Source organism: Stegostoma tigrinum, chromosome 26 (assembly GCF_030684315.1).
Source record: "Stegostoma tigrinum isolate sSteTig4 chromosome 26, sSteTig4.hap1, whole genome shotgun sequence".
NCBI lineage: Eukaryota > Metazoa > Chordata > Chondrichthyes > Orectolobiformes > Stegostomatidae > Stegostoma > Stegostoma tigrinum.
The window spans coordinates 44,554,114-44,579,225 of NC_081379.1; the positions used below are offsets into that span (position 1 = coordinate 44,554,114).

The window sequence follows — 25,112 nt, forward strand, 5'->3', positions numbered from 1 at the left end:
TTCTGCCATGATAAAGCTATTAAGACGTACCTAATTCAGCTTCTGTGGCAGATCGCATGGGAGTGATAGGAGGATGGTCACCAACGTCCTGACCTTTCCGAGGACGAGTGATGCCTTCAGCGAGTAATGCCTTCACCTAGAAAAATAATATAACCAGACAACATTGTCAAATAATTATACAAGCTTTCCTCAATTAGTTTTCTGTCAACATAATCTGGCAAACTGATAAAAATTCTGATCAAGTTACAAGGAACAAGTGATATAATTTGTGTGCAGTGCCTTGGCAAACTAGTAGAGAAGTCAGAGTTGGGAGCAAGAATACATTGCTGAAGCTGGATGGGAGCAGTGAATAGACAGAGAGAGCTACTTTCACTTTTGGAAAGTTACCAATGGAGTGCTGAAGTCTTTCCATCAGTGAAGGGAGCCCCAATCATTGAAACATCATTTAAATTTGACTGGTGCATCACACACTGCAATACATCCTGCTCCATTCCCTACAAACACATGCTACCCAACTTAGTTTGGCAAACGGAGTTATGCTGTTCCCTTATGCCTCTTGAAGATTTTATAGGATTTAATTTTTTTACATGAGAACAAGTAACAATATCTGAGAAAAATATGCCAACAGTCTACTGTTGGATATTAAAACATCTGAAACTGAAGCACCTCCTTTAAACAAAGGTCACTATTTCACCATAATAATAAAACGTGAGGCTGGATGAACACAGCAGGCCAAGCAGCATCTCAGGAGCACAAAAGCTGACGTTTCGGGCCTAGACCCTTCATCAGAGAGGGGGATGGGGGGAGGGAACTGGAATAAATAGGGAGAGAGGGGGAGGCGGACCGAAGATGGAGAGTAAAGAAGATAGGTGGAGAGGGTGTAGGTGGGGAGGTAGGGAGGGGATAGGTCAGTCCAGGGAAGACGGACAGGTCAAGGAGGTGGGATGAGGTTAGTAGGTAGCTGGGGGTGCGGCTTGGGGTGGGAGGAAGGGATGGGTGAGAGGAAGAACCGGTTAGGGAGGCAGAGACAGGTTGGACTGGTTTTGGGGTGCAGTGGGTGGGGGGGAAGAGCTGGGCTGGTTGTGTGGTGCAGTGGGGGGAGGGGATGAACTGGGCTGGTTTAGGGATGCAGTGGGGGAAGGGGAGATTTTGAAACTGGTGAAGTCCACATTGATACCATATGGCTGCAGGGTTCCCAGGCGGAATATGAGTTGCTGTTCCTGCAACCTTCGGGTGGCATCATTGTGGCAGTGCAGGAGGCCCATGATGGACATGTCATCAAGAGAATGGGAGGGGGAGTGGAAATGGTTTGCGACTGGGAGGTGCAGTTGTTTGTTGCGAACTGAGCGGAGGTGTTCTGCAAAGCGGTCCCCAAGCATCTTGGAATCTCCAGCATCTGCAGTTCCCATTATCTCTGTCACTATTTCACCAACCGTTTCACTCCAGTAGGGGCTATTGGCTTGCTGTCGAAGAGTTCCTTTGAGATCGAAGTTTTCTGGATATTGGGTGGTCTCTGTTCGAGGGTAACTAATATACCCCTGGGTGTAGAGTTTCTCAGCTATTTGCATGGCATGCTGCGGGCCCATCCCTGTTCACAAAAAGCAATCCATTACTTTCTTCATTCTGTATAACTGTGGTACCCTAAGACAATCTTTGGGAAAAAAAGCAAATGCTAGGTATTCAATTTTATATCAATACAGCAATCTCTACTGTTCTGTGTTGTTCAATGATTGACGGGCCTTTGAGTAGGTGAAGTAAGAATACAGATTAACCTTTAACCATCTCTACAGTCTAGAAAACAGAAATGTTAAAAAAGGAATTGATTTGTCACAGAACACACAACAGGTGGTCACTTAACAAAAAACAATGAAAGAATGATAGACGCTGGTAATCAAATCAGAAACAACAAAACAAAAACAGAAATTACTGGAAAAACTAAAATCAGCAGGTCTGGCAGCATCTGTGGAGAGAAATCAGAGTTAACACTTCAAGTCCAGTGACCATTCTTCAGAACTGGAGATGAACTTTGCGTGCAATAACTAAACAATCATGTGCAATGGCTTGGCATCAGTTAAAATGAATCGTTATAGCTCCATTCTACTACACTTAGTAACACTCATTACCAATCTTAAACAAAAAGAAGGAATGTTGAAAAAAATCTGTCAGTATCTACGGAGAGAACAGAAAAGCTTGAAGTTTGACTGGTGACCTTTCGCAGAACTGGAAACAAGAGGCAATGACACACATAATTAGAAAGGCAAGTGGAGAAAATTTAAGAGCATAAATTAAAAAGTACAGAAAAATTACAAGTTAAAGTGATTTAACATGCCCGAGTCAATCAACAGCACTCTCGACACCATGATGACCAAGACATTAACAACTGTAAATCTGTTTGACATGGTCACCTAGATTTCTAAGACCACATCACGGTTGCAGAAAATTTCAGATTTTGTTGAAGTCTCAACCACATTTTCTACTAATACTACTCCCAGAATGTCCCAAAAATGATGAATATTAACTGGAAAATGCTGTCCACTTTCTGTGGAACGTAGCTGATGAGAATCGAGTAACTTAGTGTGACAAAATGTGCCTTTAAGAAAGGTTTGTTCTCTTGAAGAGAGGTGGTCTAAAACTGGTGCCGAGGTGTCTGCTCCATGGAAAGCAAAGTAATAACCTTGTGTTTTTTTTAAAATTAGAAGTATGAGTGGGGGTGTAATTAGGCTCACAAAGACGCAGGGTTTTAGTTTTGCTTTCAATGTTTAAGTTGGGGTTTTTGGAATTGAAACATACATACACTAATAAATTTAGTTTGGCCCACTCTTATCTACATGTCTTGGACTATGCGAGGAAACTAGAGCACCCAGAATCAACCCATGCAGACACAGGAGAATATGCAAACTCCACACATGCAGTCGCCCTCGAAGGAAATCAAACCTGGGTCCCTGTCGCTGTGAGGCAGCACTGCTAACCACTGAGCCATCATGTTGCCCAGTATTTCACAGTACAAAACTTGAGCATGCTGAGAAGAAACATTTTATCTAAGTTTTCATCTTGCACTGATCCAGACAATTCACAAGAATATCAATTCAAAGGGAAAACAAATATATGATTGAGTGATATGGAAAGGTTTGATTGTTTGGGACTTTCCCCCTGGATCATTGGAGGCTGAGGGGTGACCTTATAGAGATCTATAAAATTATGAGAAGCATAGGTAAGGTAGATAGCCAGCAGCTTTTCCCCACGGTAGGGGAGTATAAAATTAGAGGGCAAAGGTTTAAGGTGAAAGAGGAGAGATACAAAAGGGTTCAGGGGGGCCTCTTTTTTCCAGACAGAGGTTGGTGAGGGTTTGGAACCAGCTGCCAGAGGTAGTGGTGGAAGCAAGTACAATTTCGTCATTTAAAGAAATATTTAGACAGGTACGTGGGGTAAGTAAGGAGAAATATGGACCAAATGCAGGCAAATGAGACTAGTTTAACTGGTAAAAACTGGGTAGCATGGGCAAGTTGGGCCTGTTTCCATGCTGTAGTCCTCAGGGACTCCACTGTGTGACAGTAGAGCACTGCTTGGTTAGCAAATGGTCTTTGGTAGAGGCATTCCCATGAGGAATGTACCAACTAGTGATGATTGGCAGATTAAATCTTAAACCAGCCAAGTTGACTCTGATTGGTCACAATATTGCTGCAAAACAAACTGAATGACTGTCACATATTTGGTTGAGATGAACCAGGCAAAGTGTGTGTACATGTTATGTATGTAAAGAGCAAGGTCTTGTGTATTAATACATGTACTTTCCAATATATGCAAGTGCGCCACAATCTAAGCCCAACTCTCAATTCTAATTTGGTTGTCAGCACAATTCTTTGCATACGTGATTATCCAACAGAAGCCTAATTGTGGGACCACATCTAATATCAGACACCATGTTATTTGGCTGGTTGGATATGGTAAGTACCTTGCTTGTTACGAACAGCTAAAGGCAGATACTGTTCGATACAATCTTCCAATTTTTGGCATAGAAATTTTTATACCACTTTGCTCATTTGTGAGATGGCAGAACATCTCTTTAACCTGACAGAAGCATTCTTAACGGTGAAGACATCACTCATGTTCCAACTGCAGAGTAGGAGCAGGAAATCCCTAGTTCCACCTGTTGCTCAGACAACTGAGATTTCTTACTCCAAGGTAGACTGGGCCCTTTTCAGGACCAAAAGTAACTGCCTTAGGGTGTTTCACGAGTTTGGGTGATCTGATCAAGGTAGCCCAATTCCCATGGAATGCCTCTATTCTGCCTATTTTCAGTATCGAATTTGCAAGGTGGATAAATGGTTCAAGCTCAATTTACAAGGTTTCTGAAAAAGCCAATCTTAATGTGCATGCAACTGCAGGAATCCCAATACATATACCGGCCAGTGACGATACGTTTGTGGTGGACAGTAGTACAGAACTTTGGCTCAATTCTCAATTTGGACATTGAAGAAAAGGAGCTTGTTGAACTTACATTTTGAATATGAATCACACTAGTATCATCCACTAAGTGGACAATACTTACTGGAAAATACTCAGTGCGTGAAGAATTACGCTTCCAAACAATTCAGAAATATTATTCAGTTTCACAATGTGGCACACATGTCTATAGGAAGGTACATCTATGAATACATTGGGCCGTATTCTTTACAAACAGAAAGGAGGCGTTCGCACATCTCACCGGTTTCAACTCAGCAAAACAGGTCACAGGCATTTCTCAAAGCAATACCCTGATCAATCAGAGTCACCGTCCCTGGTTTAAAATTTACAATAAACCTGGCTATTATATATCAATCAGCATTAATACATACATTCTCCACAGTAATGCCTCTAACAATCAGAGTTCACTTGCCGATGAATCGGCACTGTTCTTTCATGAAGTATAAACGTTAGCTTTTTTTTGAATTGGTGTTCTTGCAAATTGTTCGGATGAGTGTAAGACAAAAATTGTCGAAATTATATTTTTTCAGCAACCACTTTACGTAACTGAGAAACCCAACACATTCCAGGCAGCAATTAGTTAATGATGTGAATAATATGCAGCATACCCAGGGCAGAGCTGGCCACACGCAGCATCTCCACGGTGTTCAGAGCCTGTGGTCTCTGCTTCACCTTCTCCTTTTTAGTCACAGATTCCACCTAAAAAAAGAATTGACATACACATCCAGTTAAAAAGTACTTCCGGAGTTAAGAAAGTCCCAATATTAAGTTAGCAGCTTTCTTTCACAAGTGCTATATGCCACAGAGAACAGCATGTAAATCATAAGTTCAAAAGTTGACAGCGGAAAACAGTCCACAGAGGTTACCCTTTGAAGTTACATTTGGAAGGTTTACCATTTGTGTAGGGATCACTCACACACTGCAGTTAGGTACCCGTCTTCCTGCTGGTACAAAAGTACCTTTGATTCTGCAAGGTGTAAAATCTTGTCCCTACTAGTTTCACTTTGGAACTGAGATACTTCTCTCATTTTTTAACCAGTTGCAACTCTCCAATCTCCTCTTTTTCTCCTGTCCCCTTCACTACGCACTTGCTTTTCACCCCTTCACTTCTGGATCACTTAAGAGATTCTCTCTGTTCTACAGACTGCATAACCTTTTTCAATCCAGGTGATGAGGCAAACCTGTGTATTCAGCCATTTATTTTCTTCCTATGTACTTAATTATTTTCCATTCTCAGAATGTGTATCACTGCCAAGGCAAAAATTTATCACCCATTCTTAATTGCTAAAGTAGTACACCTTCATTTGGACCACTGTAGTCCATAATTCTAGCAGTTTGGCTACAGCTGAGTGATGTTTAGACCACTTCAGAAGGTAGTTGGAGACAGTAAGTCACACACAAGTCAGAACTGATCGAAAAGGCAAGTATTTTTCTTGAAGGAGCCATAAGTGAAACCATTGGGTTTTTCCAGCAAACAGCTGCACAGTCACTTTAATTGACAATCGTTTTCCATTTGCAGATTTCTTCAAATTAGTTATAATTCCTGAGCTAATACGTGGAATCTGCAATCTAATTTTCTTGACTATTAGTCCAGATCTTGAGATTACTGGTCCGGTACCACAACCACCACAATACTATACGTTAGTATCCAAATGCTCCCTGGCTCCCTCTTGACTCCTTCCCAAGAGATGCAACCCTTTCTTCTTTGATCTTTGATTTTCCCTTTGCTTTGGTAGTAGATTCGCCAACTTTAGGTACATTTAATTCGTCATTGGATAAGCATATGGACGTACATGGAATAGTGTAGGTTAGATAGGCTTCAGATCGGTATGACAGGTCGACACAACATCGAGGGCCGAAGGGCCTGTACTGTGCTGTAATGTTCTATGTTCTATGCTTACCTTTGTTTCTGTTATGGATTTTGTCATATTCAGATACATTTGTGCAACTTCCCGGTCAAATACTCTCACTCTGTCCCAGTCCAGAACCATGGAATCCCCAGAACAGTTACTGATCTGATATGAACAAAGGGGTTGAGAATAAACAACATGTTGTTGGTTTGCATGTTTAGAGTAATTCATCATCCAGAAACACATTGTTTTCAATATTGAAATCTATAACAGAGACTGAAATAATAATACCAACATCAACAGCATTTCAAGCAAAGCACCAGTAAAGTACATAAAAATCAATACCATTTAAACACTGTATGGGAGGTTAAAACGTGGGTGAAAGCTGGAGAACTGATAAGGCTTCTTAGAAAATTTTCAGAAGCAAACTGGTAGTAGCAAGATGGTACATTGGTGCAACAGTGCAGTAATGAGAATCTAAGATATTGTGTAACTAGTCGAAGTAGCACTGGGATAATTGAGGAATCAGTGCTGTTTCAATTGTTGAATTACAGTGGCAATATCCATCCAAAAAAATTCAATGAAGGTCTGACATGTTAAGCACAGTAACAGAAAAATTACGTAAAACCATAAGACATAGGAGCAGAAGTCGATCATTTGGCACAATAGGTCTACTCTGCCATTCAATTAGATCATTGTTCATCTAATAATCCTCAATTTCACTTTCCCAACTATTCCCCAAATCCCTTGATTCCTTTACTGATTAAAGATCTGTCTATCACAACATTGAATACACTTAACAACCCAGCCTGTACATCCCTCCTCACCTCTGTCCTGACTAGGTGACCTATGATTGAGAGGCTCCGCCTTCTGGTCTAAGACTCCTTCACAAGGGAAAACAATATCTCCACATCTACCCTTTCAAGTCCCCTAAGAATCTAATATGCTTCAATAAGGTCACTTCTCATTCTTCCAAATTCTAGTAAGTACAGGTCCAACCTATTAAACTCCAACCTCTCCACACCTGGGATCAACCTAGTGAACCTTCTCAGGACTGCCTCCAATGTCACTGTATCCTTCCAAAACAGTTCATAATATTCTAGGTTTGTAGGCTAACTAGTGGCTTATTAGTTTTAGCATGAATTCCCCATTGCTATACTCCATTTCCTTTGAAATAAAAACCAAAAGTCCATTTGCCTTCCACTGAACTGGTTTGCTAGCTTTTTGTGTGATGCATGATGATCCTCAAATTCCTCTGTGCTGTAGTTTTCTAGAGTTTTTTTCCATCCAAAAGATATTCAGGAGAACTATTCTTCCTGTCACAGTACATAGCCTCATATTTTTTCCACATTATATTCCAACTATAGTGTGAAGTCCAAGGCTGGTAAGTGTAGGGAATGCTGAATGACCAGATAAATTGTGGCTCTGGTCAAGTTAAAAGAGGAGGCATATATCATGTATGGACAGCTGGGATCAAGTGAATCCCTAGAGAAATACAAGGACAGTAGGATTATGCTTAAGGGGGAATTCAGGTGCACAAAAAAAAGACAAGAGATACTTTGGCAAATAGAGTTAAGGAAAATTCAAAGAGACTCTATAAGTACATTAAGGGCAAGAGAATAACTAGGGGGAGAATAGGACTCTTTGAAGATCAACATGGCCATCTATGTGTGGAACCACAGGAGATGGGTGATTACTAAACAAATTTTTCATGTCAGTACTTATTATGAAGGAGGACATGGAAGTAAGGGTGCTTGGAGAAATAAATAGTGATGTCTTGAAAAACAGTTCATATTATGGAAGAGATGGTGCTGGAAGTGTTAAAACATATAAAGGTAGATAAATCCCTGGGACCCGATCAAGTGTTTTCCAGAACTTTTTGGGAAGCCAGGGAAAAGATGGTCGCATCCCTTGCGGAGATATTTATATCACTGACAGCCATGGGTGAGGTGCGAGAAGACTGGAGGTTGGCTAATGTGGTGCCATTATTTAAGGAAGTCTGTAAGGAAAAGCCGGGGAATTATAGCCCAGTGAGCCTGACATCAGTGGTGGGTAATTTGTTGGAGGGGATTCTGATAGACAGAACTTACATGTATTTGGAAAGGCAAGAATTGATTTGGGATGGTCAACACGGCTTTGGACATGGGAAATCACGTCTCACTAACTTGATTGAGATTTTGAAGAAGTGACAAAATGGATGAAGGCAGAGAGGAAGACATTGTCTCTGTGGACTTCAGCAAAGCATTTGACAAGATTCTGCATGGTAGACTAGTTTGTAAGGTTAGATCATATGGGATCTGGGGGGAGCTAGCAAACTGGATACAAAATTGGGTTGAATGTAGGAGACAGAGAATGTGGAGGGTTGTTTTCCAGACTGAATATCTGTCACCAGGGTGTGCTACAAGGATTGGTGCTTGCTCCACTGCTTTTTGTCATTTATATAAATGATTCGGATGTGAGTAAAGGAAGTATGGTTAGTAAGTTTACAGATGACACCAATATAGGCAGTGTAGTGGAGAGAGTTAAAGATTATCTCAGAGTACAACGGGACATTGATCAGATGGTCCAATGGGCCGAGGAGCAGCAGGTGGGGTTTAATTTAAATAAATGTGAGATTTTGCATGTTGTTAAAGCAAACCAGGGTAGGACTTGTACTGTTAATGGTAGAGACACCGGACATGTTGCCAAACAAAGAGACCTAGGGGTGCAGGTGCATAGATTTCCTTGAAAGTAGGGTCACAGGTAGACAGGATAAGAAGGCAGCATTTGGCATGCTTGCCTTTATTGGTCAGAACATTGAGTAAAGGAGTTGGGACGTCATGCTGCAGCTGTACAGAACATTGGTGAGGCCACTTTAAGAATATTGAGTACAATTCTCATTGCCCTTCTATAGGAAAGATATCACTAAACTTGAGGGTATAGAAAAGATTTGCAAGGATGTTGCCTAAATTGGAAGGTTTGAATTATAGGGTGAGGCTAATTAGGCTGGGGCTTTCTTTCCCGGAGCATCAGAGACTGAGGGGTGACATTGTAAAAGTTTATAAAATCATGAGGGGCATGGATAGAGTGAATAGCCAAGGTCTTTCTTCTAGGGTGGGGGAGTCCAAAACTATAAGGCATAGGTTTAAGTGAGAGGGGAAAGATTTAAACAGTCACCTTGGCAAACTAACTAACAACTCCAGGCACAACCTGAACTACAGATCTTCACTAAAACATTAAATACCTGTGGGCAAACCACACTCAAACAAGCCCAAAAATGGGAAACCTATGCCAATCAGCTGAGTGCTACCACAAGCAATTCAGTTTTCTACGTGAATGCATCAAAAATTAGGTACTTCCTTGTAGCGTCAATTACAAATTACCCCTAAATAACCCACAAGCAAAAAAAAATGCTGAATAAAACAGCCATAGAATGCTATGAGTTATGATAATGGACGCCCATAACCATCTCCACAAATATGAATGAGAAATTTCACACCAAAAATCTATATATTTGAACTCGACCACAACTCTTGAACAGGCCATGAGTATCAAGTAAAACAGCAGAAGAACTATGAAGAGACTCACACCACAGGAAAAACTGACAAAACTGTTGCAATAACAAGGACAAGAACAAACAAGACACATGGATAAGAAATCTGTCGAACAAACAACTAACCGACACCAAGAAAGCAGTCCTGATAGGGGGTCCTAACTATAACTGCAAGGACACTCACAAAACAGACTTCCTGACTGCGCTTGAGGCTATGTTGAAATCTAATGGACTCATGGATGAAACACAACAGGCTATCTGACAAACCACAGTCCCTAAACGGAACAGGAGAAACCAGTCAAACAGACTCAACACATCAGAAAGAAAGCCCTGGAAGGACTATAAAGGACAGGAAAATCATAATCTTAACAGCAGACAAAAGCCACTTGATAGTTATAATGAATAAATCAGACTACCTTGAAAAAACGCAATAACTACTTGCACATACCAACACTAACCAAAAGAGGGATTCGGACCACATGCCATAACTGGAGAACAGGATCACCTACATACTGAAGAAATTACAGCCAACAGGCCAAATAACAAGAACAGACTTCCTGAAAATGAAACCCGATGGTTCAAACAACCCCAATTCTACAGACTACCCAAGGTACACAAACCAGACACTCCCCTCAGGCCTATAGTTTACTTGCCAGGCACACTGACACACAGGCTAGACAAGGAGGTACCCACCTCACCAATGGATCGATTCACTTCATACACTCCACACAGGAATTCTTGAATAATGTCAGAAACATAAAAATTGACAAGGATGAAATGATGGTCTCCTTCGACGTTACAGCACTAATCACCTCCACTGACATGACACTAGCAAAGGAGACACTGGCCGCATTACTAGACAATCTGAAAATGCAGACCTTCAATTAAGCCATCAGCTAGGACAATATGCTGAAATTACTAGACCTATGCCTTACCACACACTTTGTCTTCAATGGCCAGATAATATGAACAAATTAATGGGACACCCATGGGTTCACCCACCTTAGATCTTAGAGTGGAAGCTGTTATGCAAAGACTTGAAAGCACAGCCCTCCCCCAGATCCAGTCTAAACTATGCGTCAGGTACATGGATGACACTTCTGTGATCATTAAACAAGAAAAGTTACAAGAAATACACCACCTTCTTAATAGTATATTCACCGGGATCAAGTTCACCAGGGAAAAGGAGAACAACAATCAACTCCTGTTTCGAGATGTTGCGGTGGAATGAACGAATAATGGTGAATTCCCTACCAGTATATACAGAAAGACTACACACACAGACCAAATCCTGAATTACAACAGTAACCACCCCAGCATCCATAAACAACAGCTGTGTCAAGACTGTTTAAATAAGCGATAACACACTGCACCAACCCAAAGCTACGCAAAAACAAAGAGGAACACGTATACAAAGTCTTTGCAAACAATGGGCATCATAATAACTTCACCCACCGATGCCTAGTAATAAACAACACCAAAATGACACTTTACACCCCAACACACTGGCCACCCTATCTTGTATTAGAAACACATCGGAACTGAGTACAACTCCCACAACCTCTTGGAATACTGAAAGCACACAAACCAACAGCCAAACTTTGCCAGCTACTTTCAAAGACCAAAGACCCCATACCCACAACGAGCAGGACAAATGTGATATACAACATACCATGCAGCAACTGTGAGAAGCAATATATAGAACAGACGGGCAGGAAACTTGCCACCAGGATACAAGAACACTAACTCATGGCAAAACGGCACAATCAACTCTCCTCATTTCTATGCACTTCAAAGAAGTACATCAGTTTAATTGGGACAACATAACATTACTAGGACAAGCAAAACAAAGACAAGCACAAGAATTCCTGGAAGCCTGCTTTTCAACCACTGGTACCATAAACAAACATGTTGAAATAGATATCCACTATGGAGCAAAACCAGAAACAGAACTGCCCACCATAACAGACTGGACCATATAAATTCAGAACAGAACAAGGGTGCTTCAATGGGGGCTAGACAGCACTGAAAATGTCAGCTCGAAGGGGAATGAAATGTTTGCAATGAAAACTAGTCAGCTTGGCAAACCAACCAACAACTCCAGCTACAACTAGAGCTACAATATTAAATACAATCTGCTGAAATATTAAAGATTTATAACAATCACAAGAGGGGTAACTGTTTCACACAGAGGGTGGTACATGTTTGGAATGAGCTGCCAGAGGAAGTGGTGGAGGCGAGTACAATTACAACATTTAGAAGGCTTCTGGATAGGTGTATGAATAGGAAGGTATAGAGGGATAGAGCCCAAATGTTGGCAAACGGGACTGGGTCAGCTTGGCATGTCTGGTCAGTGCAAACGAGAGGGACCGAAGGGTCTGTTTCCATGCTGTATGCCTCAATGACTCTTTCTGCCAAGTTTGTGTCCAGTCATTTAACCTGTCTGTATCCCTCTATATACTCTGATCATCCTCAGCACTTATCTACCCATTGATTTTTATGTCATTCACAAACTTTGCTATAGTACATTGACTTTCCTCACCAAGACATGAATATATATTTAAATAATTGTGGTCCCAGCACTGATCCCTGTGGATTGCTATTAGTAACAGGTTGCCTTCCTGAAAATGGTCCCCTTGTCCAAACTCTTGTGTCTTCTATTAGTTAGTCAATCCTCCCTCCAAAGCCATGGCCTCTTATTAAGTAGCTTTACAGGTACCTTATCAAACATCTTTTGGAAAATATAGTACTTCATCTGACACCCCTTTATTTATTCTGCTTGTTCCCTCAAGGAATTCTAATAGATTTGTCAGGTGTGATTTCCTCTTCAAAAAGCTGTTCTAATTCTGCTTGATTTTCATTATGCATTTCTAAATGCACTACTAATAAATCTTTTATATCCTTCACCTGATATTTATAGCAATAGAAAGTGATGAAATTCTTTTGAATGACAGCTGTTCTAAAATGTTTTTCTTTAAGGCTCCAGTTAGGCCACAACTAGAAAATTGCATCCAATTCTGGGTAACAAACTTTCGGGAATTTGAGATGGTGAACTACCAGACTGGCTTAAGAGAGGGGAATTTTAGCGAAAAGGGTTAGACTGGATAAAGTGCTTGCAGCAAAGGAAGTTGAGAGTGAATTGAAAAGGGTGCACAGGATTATGACTGGTTGAGGTAAAATTGGCAAGGAAAAGCTGCATTAGGTGATGGTGCAAGGACTAAGTGACATTAATGTAACGTTTTGGACAAGAAACGAAGGAGAAATGTGAGGAAGAATGCTACAACAAGTGGCAATGACGTGGAACTTGTCACTCACGAGAGAGGTAGAAGCAGAAATGGTGAAAAAGAAATCCAATGGGCACTTGAAGGAAATAAACTCAGAAGATTACAGGACAGAGCAGTGAATGGGACTGACTGGATTGGTCTGCAAGTAGCCTGCAAAAACTGTACTTGACGCAGTTCTACTTGCTCTCCTTTGATCCTATATCTGTGCTGTGTTAGAATCAAAGCTAATCATGATTATCGAATTCCACCTTTCCAAAGGGTGGAGCTACTGTGTTCCCTCAATATTGTTTCATATAATTATCAGGTTTTCAAACCCTTAGTCTGACATGACTATTTCTTAAATACTTCATCATTGTTATGTAGTCTTACAGCCATGGTGTTGTCTTGTATCACAACACTACAGTATAGTTGCAGAGATAATGGGAACTGCAGATGCTGGAGATTCCAAGATAATAAAATGTGAGGCTGGATGAACACAGCAGGCCAAGCAGCATCTCAGGAGCACAAAAGCTGACGTTTCGGGCCTAGACCCTTCATCAGAGAGGGGGATGGGGGGAGGGAACTGGAATAAATAGGGAGAGAGGGGGAGGCGGACCGAAGATGGAGAGTAAAGAAGATAGGTGGAGAGGGTGTAGGTGGGGAGGTAGGGAGGGGATAGGTCAGTCCAGGGAAGACGGACAGGTCAAGGAGGTGGGATGAGGTTAGTAGGTAGCTGGGGGTGCGGCTTGGGGTGGGAGGAAGGGATGGGTGAGAGGAAGAACCGGTTAGGGAGGCAGAGACAGGTTGGACTGGTTTTGGGATGCAGTGGGTGGGGGGGGGAAGAGCTGGGCTGGTTGTGTGGTGCAGTGGGGGGAGGGGATGAACTGGGCTGGTTTAGGGATGCAGTGGGGGAAGGGGAGATTTTGAAACTGGTGAAGTCCACATTGATACCATATGGCTGCAGGGTTCCCAGGCGGAATATGAGTTGCTGTTCCTGCAACCTTCGGGTGGCATCATTGTGGCAGTGCAGGAGGCCCATGATGGACATGTCATCTAGTTCTTTAGTTATGGCTTTTAGTTTAAGAAAAAAAAGGACTTTTTCCCCACCTGTCACAGTTGGAAAGCAATAGCAACCACTATGACTAGATGCTGCCAATTTTAATCCAAAACCACTAAATCCCAGTAGGCTGGGAGGAGTGCACAGTAAGTCAGCATCACTGTGAAGCATACTGGGAGGATCGTGCAGGAAGTTGGCATCAATAGACTGGGAGAGCTGACCCACATGAGAAGGGTTACAGTGACAGAGGACAAAATATGGTGGCAGAGAGCCCCTTCAACCAATTCCACACATCAGAGCTGAAATGTGGCATCCAGAGGAAAATATAGGAAACTATAAATGAGGTAAGTGATTTATGAGAACAAACATAAAATTGTTAGAGAAACTCAGCAGGCCTGGCAGCATATGTGGAGAGAAAGTAGAGTTAATATTTCAGGTCCAGTGATGCCTCTTCAGAAGGATTGGGTTATCAACAGGATAGGTAGGACCAGGAAAGAGGTTCTACTGAGGGATTACTGGCAGCTGAGGGCTAAATTAAAATACAAAACCGCAACTTTAATAATCTGCAGATGAATAACTGAGCCATGTGAAAATTGGCAAAGGGCAAATAAGACTGGAGAGATAAATATATGGCTCAAAGATAGGCGTAGGGGAAATAGGCTCTGATTCATGGAATACTGGCACCAGTACTGCAGAAAGCAAGCTGTTCCAATAGTATGGCTTCATTTGAAATCTGCTAGGACATATTTCTGATGAATTGTATAATTAGAGTTGTACGCAGAACTTCAAACAAATTAAGAGGTGGGGTTGTCAACTGAATGAACGTTTAAGGAAAACTCAAAAAGATACGAGGGGCCAGATGTGACAGGTTGTGAAGAGGGGTGGAAAATATAAACTGAAGAATGCAGGATTTAGAACCACAGCAAGTAATTATGGTAGAGTCAAAATTCTGCTGAAAGCGCATAGTATTTGTAACAAGATGGATCAGTTGACAACACAATCAAAAATAAATTACTATAACTTGACAGCAATTACAGGTTGCATGTTGACTAGGACTGGGAACTCAATATTCAAGAGTATTTGGTGCTTCAGAAAAATAAGCAAAAGAGAAAGGGAAGTATGGTAGCACTGTTAAAGTAGGAAGGAATCAGTGTGGTGGTGATTAATGATATAAGTGCAATAGATCATGATGTGGAATTAGTTTGGGTGGAAATAAGGAATGATAAGAAGAATTAAGTCACAGGTGCGAGTCATCAATAGATCCCTGAAGAACTGCGATACTGCAGGGCAAAGTATAAATCAGGAAACAATGGAAGCATGTAAGAAGATCACTAGAATTGTCATGGGTGACTTTAATCTGTCGTTCAACTGGTTAAATCGGATGGACAAGAGTAACACGGGTGGTGAACTGTGAGTGCATCAGGGAACACTTTTTGGAACAGAGTGTCGCACAACCTACCTAGGAATACTGTTTTAGACTGTGTCATGTGTACTGAGATAGGATTAACATGACATGTTGGAATGAAGGAGCCTTTAGAGGTAGCGTTCACAACACAAGTAACTCAAATCTCAAGCCCTTAAGAGAAGATTTAAACCATTCTCTGCATTAATGTTAGTTGACTCCTCCTTAAATAGACCAAGATTACTTTCAGTTCAGGAAATATCAACTCATACCTTTGCCTGCAAGACCCAGTAAGCCTCAGGTTTGAAAGACTGGATCTTGTCATGCCTCTCAACACAGAAACCAAGAGTGGGCGTCTGGCAGGGTCCAAATGAGATGAGGGAACTATCTAAGTTTCCATATTTTCCCTGGAAGTACTTGGTCTGAAACCTGAAAAAACATGGTATCAAAAGCATGGGTCATTCTGCAATCGGAAACAATAGGTTCTATCATGGAGAGGCTTATTAGTCAATGAGTACACTCCAAAGACTGCTAAAGCACATCAACAAGAGGTTCTATATAAGCAACATTCTTCCAACCTTTTTGCTTTGTAATTGATATCACTATCTTTCATCAACACTTCCCTTCAAGATTAAATGGAGGCTTCTTGCCAAGACCAGAAATTTATCTTATCATGATAAAGATAATAAACAATCTATACATGGCTAAAACTATTTCCCAGAGTGCACGACAAACAACAATAGCTTTACAAGCAGAACAAATGATTAGCCAGTGAACCATTAGCAGCATGTGATGGATGCTTCAATTTGAAGAATTAGAATCCTTGAAAAGAAATGGTCTATTTTACCAATCCTTCCACTCAGGAAGAAATGATCTTTCAGATAGACAAAAGACACAAGGGGTACAAATTCAATTTAATACTGCAGACTGAAAGGAAACACACCTTAAAAATCCATTGTACTGTCAATTAACATTTGAAGAAATATTATGTCACCCAACTGCACTTTACAAATTACCAAAACACAAGGCCTCTTTAAAACAGATGGCCAGTGTGCAGTCATGTAGAGGATTTCTCCAAGTGTGAGCTTCCAGGTTGGTCTTCAAATGATAAGTGTGATCAAGACAAGGTGAATAACTAGCTCGGGTAGCTTTCAATATCCCTTGATGATCTTCCCATTGGTTAGCAGATTAATACCCATATGGGAGATTTTCAATGCTGAAATGGAACCTAGAAGCACGAGTGCTATGAGACATGAGTTTCTAATGAACTTACAGTCGGGCTTTGCTAGCAATGCAAGCTGTCCTTTACAACTCCTTTCACAATTAACAAGAACTAATGGGCTTCTTTGCCACTAAGATCAAGACAAACCGATCAATTGCATTTGCCACATCTTTTCCTTCCACTTGCTCATCAGAATAAACTTTCTTTAATGTTTCCTGCTGTTTTAGGCCTGAACTTGCATCTTTATTTCCTATCTCCTCTCATGCTGTTTCTGAGCTCATTTTGTCCATAAAATGCTTGTTCTTATTTCTCAAACCTATTCCTTCTAAACTATTGATCATCCAACTTCTTCATCTAACCCGATATAGCTGTTAACTATCTGATACCGATAGCGGTTGCCTGTTCAAATGTTGTCCTTCTCTTCTTGAAATCTACTATCACCCACCTCCTGCAAAAAATACTATAGATTCTACCAACCATTCAAACTACCCGCCCCGTCATCAATGTTCATTTTCTCTCCAAGTCCATGAACATATCATTACCTCCCAAATCCGTGCTCACTTTTCCCACAACTCCATGTGCAAATCTCTCCAAGCAGATTTCAATGAAATATCTCCCAACAAAATCAAATACTATTCTCCATTGCACTCTTTGCAATTATTCCAATCAGAGATTTTCCATTGTTTAATTTCCATACTTTATCCTCTGTCCCCAAACACTACTCGCTTTCTCTAAATCTTCACCCATAATGTTTACACCTCTCTGATCCTCATCCTGAGACTCCAACTGACAGTCCATAAATTAGCTCTTTGCACACTGATTTTCGTACCCTTGTCTTCCAGTACCCCTTCTTCATTTCTCCAGATACCTGGTCATCTCCTCATCAACTTCAGTCATATCATTCAATGCCATCTGCAAACAACGTTTCCTGCGGCACTTCACATCTCACTCGCTCAGTTAGAATGCCTATGACAATCAGGAAAAAAGGGTTCAGTTTCCCACCATCGATCCCTTTATTCTATCCTCCAAAAATTAAGTAATCCAAAACTCGTGTCTTAACTTGCACAGTGCTTCATAAGCACTGAATTGATGATCTACCATCGACCAACAATGACCACCTTCCTTGAAGACAAGGCATTAAATTATTATCTGGATAAATCTATAACACCAGCAGGACAGAGCCAGCAGAGGTCGTGGCACAGTGGTAAACAGTTGGGAGGGAGCTGACACGGCAGTCCACATTACTGACCCCTGGCCCTCATGAAGTCTCATGGCTTCAGGTTAAACAGGGCAAGGGAACCTCCTGAAGATTACTACATACTGTCCTCTCTCAGCCAATGAATCAGTACCGCTCCATGTGAGACAACACTTGGTGGAAACACTTAGGGTGGCAAGGCACAGAATGTACTTGGACTGGGGGATTTCAATGGCAACTACCAAGAGTGGCCTGACAGCAGCACTAAATGCTAGTCAGGTCCTCAAGGATATAGTATAGCTGCTAGCCAGCAGGAGGTGGTGAGGGAACCAACGAGAGGGACAACCATACTTGACCTCATCCTCACCAAGGTGTGTGCTGCTGATGTATCTGTCCATGACGGAATCCGTAACAGTGATCACTGCACAGTCTTTGTGGTATTAAGGTCTCACTTCATACAGAGAATACTCTCCATAGTGCTGCGTGGCACTATCATCATGTTAAATGGAACAAATTTCTAGCAAACTTAGCAATTCAAGACGAGGCGTCCATAAGGCATTGTGGGCCAACATCAGCAGCAGAATCATTCTTCAAAGCAACTTGTAACCTCATGGCCCAACAGAGGCCCCACTCAACCATTACCGACAAGCCAGCTATTCATCTTTGGCTCGATGGAGAGTGCAGGAGGGCATGCCAAAAGCAGCACATGACATACCTAAACCTGGTGAAGCTATCTAACAGCATATGCAGCAAGTCTAAACTCAGCAATCCTGCACCATCCAGTCACAAATGGTAATGGATAATTAAACCACTGAGGTTGTTGACTTGCTCACCAAGCTGGCTTGTTTTTATTCAGACGTTTCATCACCATGCTAGGTGACTTCATCAGTGGAGCCTCTGAGTAGAATAACATTGCTTCATCGGAAACTCCACGGATGCTATCGCCTAGCATGGTGATGAAACGTTTGAACAAAAACAAACCAGTTCGGCAAGTCAACAAACTCATTCATAACCCGAGCTACAGACCTTTGCCAAAATATTAAGTTAAAAAAACTCACGGGAGGAGGTGGATGCTATAAGTATCCCCATCCTCAAAGATGGAGAAGCCCAGCAATATGAACACTGTAGCACTTCTGGCTGAAGATTGGCTAAATGGATGATCCACCTTGGCCTCCTCAAGTAGTCCCCAGCAGTACAGATACCAGCCTTCAGCCAATTCGACTTACTCCATGTGATATCAAGAAACAATTGGAGAGACTACAAAAGGTTATGATGACATTGCGGTAACAGTACTGAAGACTGTGTTCCAAAACTTGCAGCACACCAAACCAAGCTCATCCAGTACAGCCAGGACACTGGTAAATACCTGTCAATGTGGAAAATTGTCCAGATATGTCTGAGATATAAAGCAGGCCAAATCCAACCCACCCAACTACCACTCCATCAATCTACTCTAGATCATCAATAAAGTGATGGAAGGAGTCATGAACAGTGATATCAAGCAGCACTTGCTCAGCAACATTCTGCTCACTGGCGCCCAGAGCCAGGGACAATGAGTTTTTGACATCTTTACAGCCTCACTTCAAATACGGACAAAAAAATCTGAATTCCAGACATGAGCGGAGAGTAACAGTCCTTGACATCAAGGCCATATTTGACCTCTGTGGCATCAAGCAGCACTAACAAAACTGGAATCAATGGAACTCAAGGAAAAGCCCTCCACTGGTTGGAGAAATACCTGGCCCATAGGAAGATGGTTGTGGTTGTGACAGGTCAATCACCTCAGCTCCAGGACATCTCTGCAGGAGTTCCTCAGTGTAGTGTCCTACGCCCAAACATCTTCAGCTGCTTCATCAATTACCTTTTCTCCATCATAAGGTTAGAATGGGCATATTCACCAAAGATTGCACAATATTCAACACTATTTGTAACTCCTCAAATACAGAAGCAATCCATGTTCAAATGTAAGAAAAACTGGATAATATCCAAGCTTGGGCTGAAAAGTGGCAAGTAACATTGCCTGGCATTTGTGAAGTGCTAATGACAGTTCCATTAAGTGACTATCTGACTACCAACTCTTGACATTCAACGGCCTTGCCATCACTAAATTTCCTCCACTATTAACATGCTGTGGGTTATCATTGACCCGAAACTCAACCGGAATCACCATACAAATACAGTGGCTGAGAGCAGGTCAGAGGCTAGGAATACTGCAACGAGTAACTCATCACCCGACTCCCCAAAGCCTATCAAGGAATGTGATGGAGTATTCCATATTTGCCTGGATGACTGCAGCTCCAACAACACTCAAGAGTTTGGCACAATGCAGGATAAAGTACCCCACTTGATTAGTGCTATATCCACAAGCATCCATTCCCTCTACCACTGATGCTCAGTAGCAGTAGTGTATACTATCTACAAGATGCACTGTAGAAATCTGGCAAAGATCCAAACCCATGGCCACTTCCATCTATACGACAAGGGCAGCAGATACCTGGGAAATCCACCACCTGCAGTTTTCCACCAAGCCAGTCATCATTTTGAATTGGAAACGTATTGCTGTTCCTTCACTTTTACTGGGTCAAAATCCTGAAATTCGCTCTCTGTTTATAGTCAATGTATGTACATATACTTGCCATACCTCGTGAAAGCACATCCTACTCGCAGGTCCAGCTCTTGTCGCGCATCCACTGATAATGCCTCGTTCCGATTCGGCTCACCCAATTGGTTCATGGCATTGTTAATGTCAGTATCTGTTATAGCACTGAACTTTGCACGATAAATCATCCTCTCATTCCCACGAGCAATGTTCATAGCAGGTTGAATAGCATCAATTACCTGAATGAGTACATAAACACAGAACAATACTGTATTCTGATAGTAAAGTTCACCTGTTGCAGGAAAATGAATCTAATTAAGGATTTAGCGGTAGCATGTTGGTCTTACAGGTGTTAGGAATTGAGGGACAGATGGTCACTCCCTGAAGATGAGAATAACACTTGAATTGATTCTGTTCACATGTTCTACTTTGGAAACTGAATGATTCATGCAACTTTGGCCTGTGATTCTAATGCAGATTACAGGGAAAAAAAGTGTTAAATTACATTTAACTTCTGAAATCTTTCACAGTGTGCGAAGTCTGTTGGTATACTTTTGAATCAGCTCTGTGAAGTTTACAGGAGGTTATTTTTATCAAACAGTGGTTAGAAGGTTGTTTGGACAGATTTCAGACAGATACTTTTCTGGTCAGAGCTTTGATTCAATTTACATATCACCAATACACTGGCTATCTATTCCCCATATACATAAATTCCCATCCAATGATCCTTTAATTAACATAATCACTCACCTGTTCCAAATTCCATTTGGTCTGAGGCATTCCTGCCAAACCAAACTAGATGATAACACCTAAAAGCAGGGGACTTAAAGACAAGATGACCTACTAGGCTTGTAAGGTAATTCTGAGATTCTTTTTCTTTTACATTGCAGAGATATATAGATATGATCTAATTGTCATGATATCAATCTGGCCACATAATGACCGGGATTGGGATTGAACATTCAGGGTTAATCAACATTTCAGAAGAACACTCAAGAAGTAAAAGGAGGAAGTGTAGTTATGCTTGTAATAAGGGATAGGATTAATACATCAGTAAGAGAGGATCTCAGATCAGAAAAACAATGCATGGAATCTGTTTGGGTGGAACTAAGAAACAGCAAGAGGCAGCAGAAATTGGTTGGAGCTTTCTACAGGCTACAAAATAGTACTAGCAGTGTGGGACATGGTATTAGTCAGGAGATAAGAGAAGAATATAGCATGGGCACTGTTATGAGTTACTTCAAACTGCATTGGATTATTAAACTAATTGAGCACCACAGCTATGGAGGGCAAGTTTTGGGATTATTTCTGTGGATTGAACAGTTGTATTCTATCCCACTGTTTAAGCAGGGAGCAAGAGGGAACTACAAGCCAGTTATTCTTACATTAGCAGTAGGGAGAATTCTAGAGTCTATTACAAAAAATGTGATAAAAGAGACACTTGGACAATAATCTTCTGATGGGGCATAATCAGTATGGCTTGGTGAATGGGAAATTGGGTTGGATGAGCTTGGCACTTTTTTGAAGATGTTACTAATAAAATTGATAAAAGAGGGCTGATGAACATAACTAGATTTTCAGAACAATTTTTCAAAAGATTTTCAGATAAAGTCTCCCACAGGAGCCTGGTCAGAAAGGTTAAAGTAGTTGGGATTGGTGGTGATGTACTGGCATACATTAATGATTAGGTAACAGATAGAAAACAGAGAATAGGAATAAATAGATCATCCACAGCTTTGGTAGACTGTGATTACTGGGATATCTTAAGGATCAGTATTTGGGACCCAGTTGTTCAGGATGGCTTGTACAGGTTTAATGAATGGTCAAGGATAGGATTGATGGAATATAATCTGAAAAAATCCACTTTGATAGAAGGAACAGATGTGCAGAGTATTTCTTAAATTGTAAAAGGTTGGCAAGCATAAACGCACTAAGAGACTTTGGCGCTCTTGTGATTGAAGACTGGGTTTCATGCAGTTAATCACAGCTCACATCAACTCCAGCCTATCAGATTGCCTTGATTCTTTGCAATTCGCCTACCCTTGCAACAGGTTCATTGCAGACATCATCTCCTGGGCCTTACACTCATCCCTGGAACATCAGAATAACAAGGATACCTACGTCAAGCTCCTATTTATTGACTCCAGTTCCAACTTCAACACCATAATTCCAAACAGATTCATCTCTAACCTCCTGGACCTAGGTCTCTGCTCCCTGGATTCTCGAATCCTTGACCAACAGGCCACAATCAGTAGGGATAGGTGACAACACCTCCTCCATGGTAATCCTCAATACAGGTGCTCCACCGGACTGCGTATTCAGCACCCCACTATTCTCTTTATACACTCACAACTGTGTGGGAAAATTCCACCCCAACTACATTTACAAGCTTGATGTCAACACCACTTTGTAGGTCGTATCTCAAACAATGAAGAGACAGAGTACAGGAAAGAGGCTAAGTGCTTAGTGGCATGGTATAAAGACACCAATCTCTCCAACAATGTCAGAAAAACAAAGGAGCTGGTCATTGACTTCAGGAGGTGCAGTGGAGGGCACACCCCTCTCTGCAACAATGGTGCAGAGCTCGAGAGCATCATGTTCCTGGAAGTGATAATCACCAACAATCTGGCCTGGTCCCCTCATGTCAACACAACATGTCTACTTCCTCAAGAGGCTAAGGAAATTTGCATGTCCATAATGACTCATACCATTTTTTATACAGGCACCTTAGAAAGTGATAATGGGAACTGCAGATGCTGGAGAATCCAAGATAATGAAATGTGAGGCTGGACGAACACAGCAGGCCCAGCAGCACAGTGTCCTATCTGGTTGCATCACAGCATGGTATGGCAACTGCTCTTCCGTAAGAAACAAGACAGTCGTGAACACAGCCCAGTCAATCATGCAAGCCAGCCTCCCATCCATTGACTCCAGCCATACTCCTGGCTGCCTTGGTAAAGCAACCAACAGAATTAAAGACCCCTCGAACTCCAGTTATACTCTCTTCCACCCTCTTCTGCAGGCAGACAATAAAAGTTTGAATATACGTATGAATACATTCGAGGACAGCTTCTTCCTACTGTTATGAGACTTTTGAAAGGCCCTCTCAAATATTAATATTGATCTCTCTCTCTCTGCGCCTTCTCTGTGCTTGTGATACTGTATTCTGCATTCTGTTCTACTACCTTGGTGCATTTTGTATGGCATGATCTGCCCATGCAGCACACAAAACAACACTTTTCACTGTAGGTGCAGCAAGTTATAAGGCTGGCTACTGGAATGTTAGTCTTTATTGAAAGAGAGTTTGAGAACAGTCTTGAAGTCTTGCTTCAATTGAATAGAAGCTTGGTTAGACTGCACCGTGTGCAGTTTTAGTCTCTTTATCTCACGAAAGAGGTTACTGCCACAGAGGGAGTGCAACAAAGGCTCACCAAACTTGTTTCCAGGGTGGCCAGACTATCTTAAGAAGAGTGATTGGGTGAACTGGGCTGTATTCTCTGGAGTTTTGAAGAATGAGGGGTGAACTCATTGAAACCTACAATATACTTAAAAGAGATGAGGTAGATGATGTAAGATGTTTCATTTAGCTGGGGATTCTAAAACCATGGGGCATATGATAAAAGTAAGAGGAATGCCACTCTGTTTAAAAATCCATGAGTGTTTTTATTCACAGGGCTGTGAACCTTTGGAATTCTCTATCCTAAACGGTTGCAGAAGCTTAATCTTTGACTATGTTTAAGGTAGAGATTGTTAGCTTTTTGATTATTAAAGGCAAACCAGGTTATGGGGACAGGGTGAGTAAAAGGCACTGAAGTGTTTGATCAGCCATGATCATACTGATGGCAGGACAGCTTGACAGGTTGATTGGCCTACTCCTTTCCTATGGTGCTGTATTACACACAGTATCTGGAGGTTCTGAGGAATCTCCATGACTTCCATGCTAGAAAGATCATTGCTGAAAAAGGCCCCATGCTGCAAGCTTACACTCACAAGAGGAATCATGCTTAATGTGCCTGTATTTACCACATATTTTCTGCCAGTCATTGCCACAATTGGCCCAAATGTCAACCTACACCAGCATCTACTCATTGTCATACAACAATGGCAATTGGCACCATTTCTTTAACATTAATCACAGCCAGTGTGTGTTCAGAGGTTTCCAACTAAACATTCCAGGTTTTCAGGCACAACTATCACATTTGAATAATAATGGCAAAGAGAAAGAATCAGACTCTACAGGTGTGTTTGTGAACCCAAGATAAATATGGCAAGTTTCTAGTGCCAAGCTACAACAACAAGCACTTTATACAACTATCTTGACAGTAAGCAAGTATAGACAGAACAAGTAATAACAAATTGATGGAGCAACTCAGCAGGTCTGGCAGCAACGATGGAGAGAAAACAGAATTAACATTTTGAGTCTTGCGACCCTACATAAGAATTGGTGTAGTGCAACTTTTCTGGTTCTGATCAGCATTGTTAAAGACATTGACATTATTGACATTGACATTCAAAGTTTAATTATTTA

At 41.5% G+C, this 25,112-nt stretch overlaps 1 protein-coding gene across 2 annotated transcripts in view; it reads right to left on the minus strand.

Moving 5' to 3' along the window:
• top3b (DNA topoisomerase III beta) overlaps positions 1 to 25,112 on the minus strand; it is a 72,673-nt gene that overhangs the window by 37,034 nt on the left and 10,527 nt on the right. For both annotated transcript variants that reach the window (XM_048556545.2, XM_048556546.2), the window contains 6 exons: positions 20,627 to 20,823; positions 15,841 to 15,997; positions 6,366 to 6,479; positions 5,073 to 5,163; positions 1,434 to 1,588; positions 31 to 136 (listed from right to left, as the gene is read on the minus strand). In XM_048556545.2, coding sequence (XP_048412502.1) covers positions 31 to 136; positions 1,434 to 1,588; positions 5,073 to 5,163; positions 6,366 to 6,479; positions 15,841 to 15,997; positions 20,627 to 20,823 — 820 coding nt within the window. The remainder of the gene's footprint in view (positions 1 to 30; positions 137 to 1,433; positions 1,589 to 5,072; positions 5,164 to 6,365; positions 6,480 to 15,840; positions 15,998 to 20,626; positions 20,824 to 25,112) is intronic.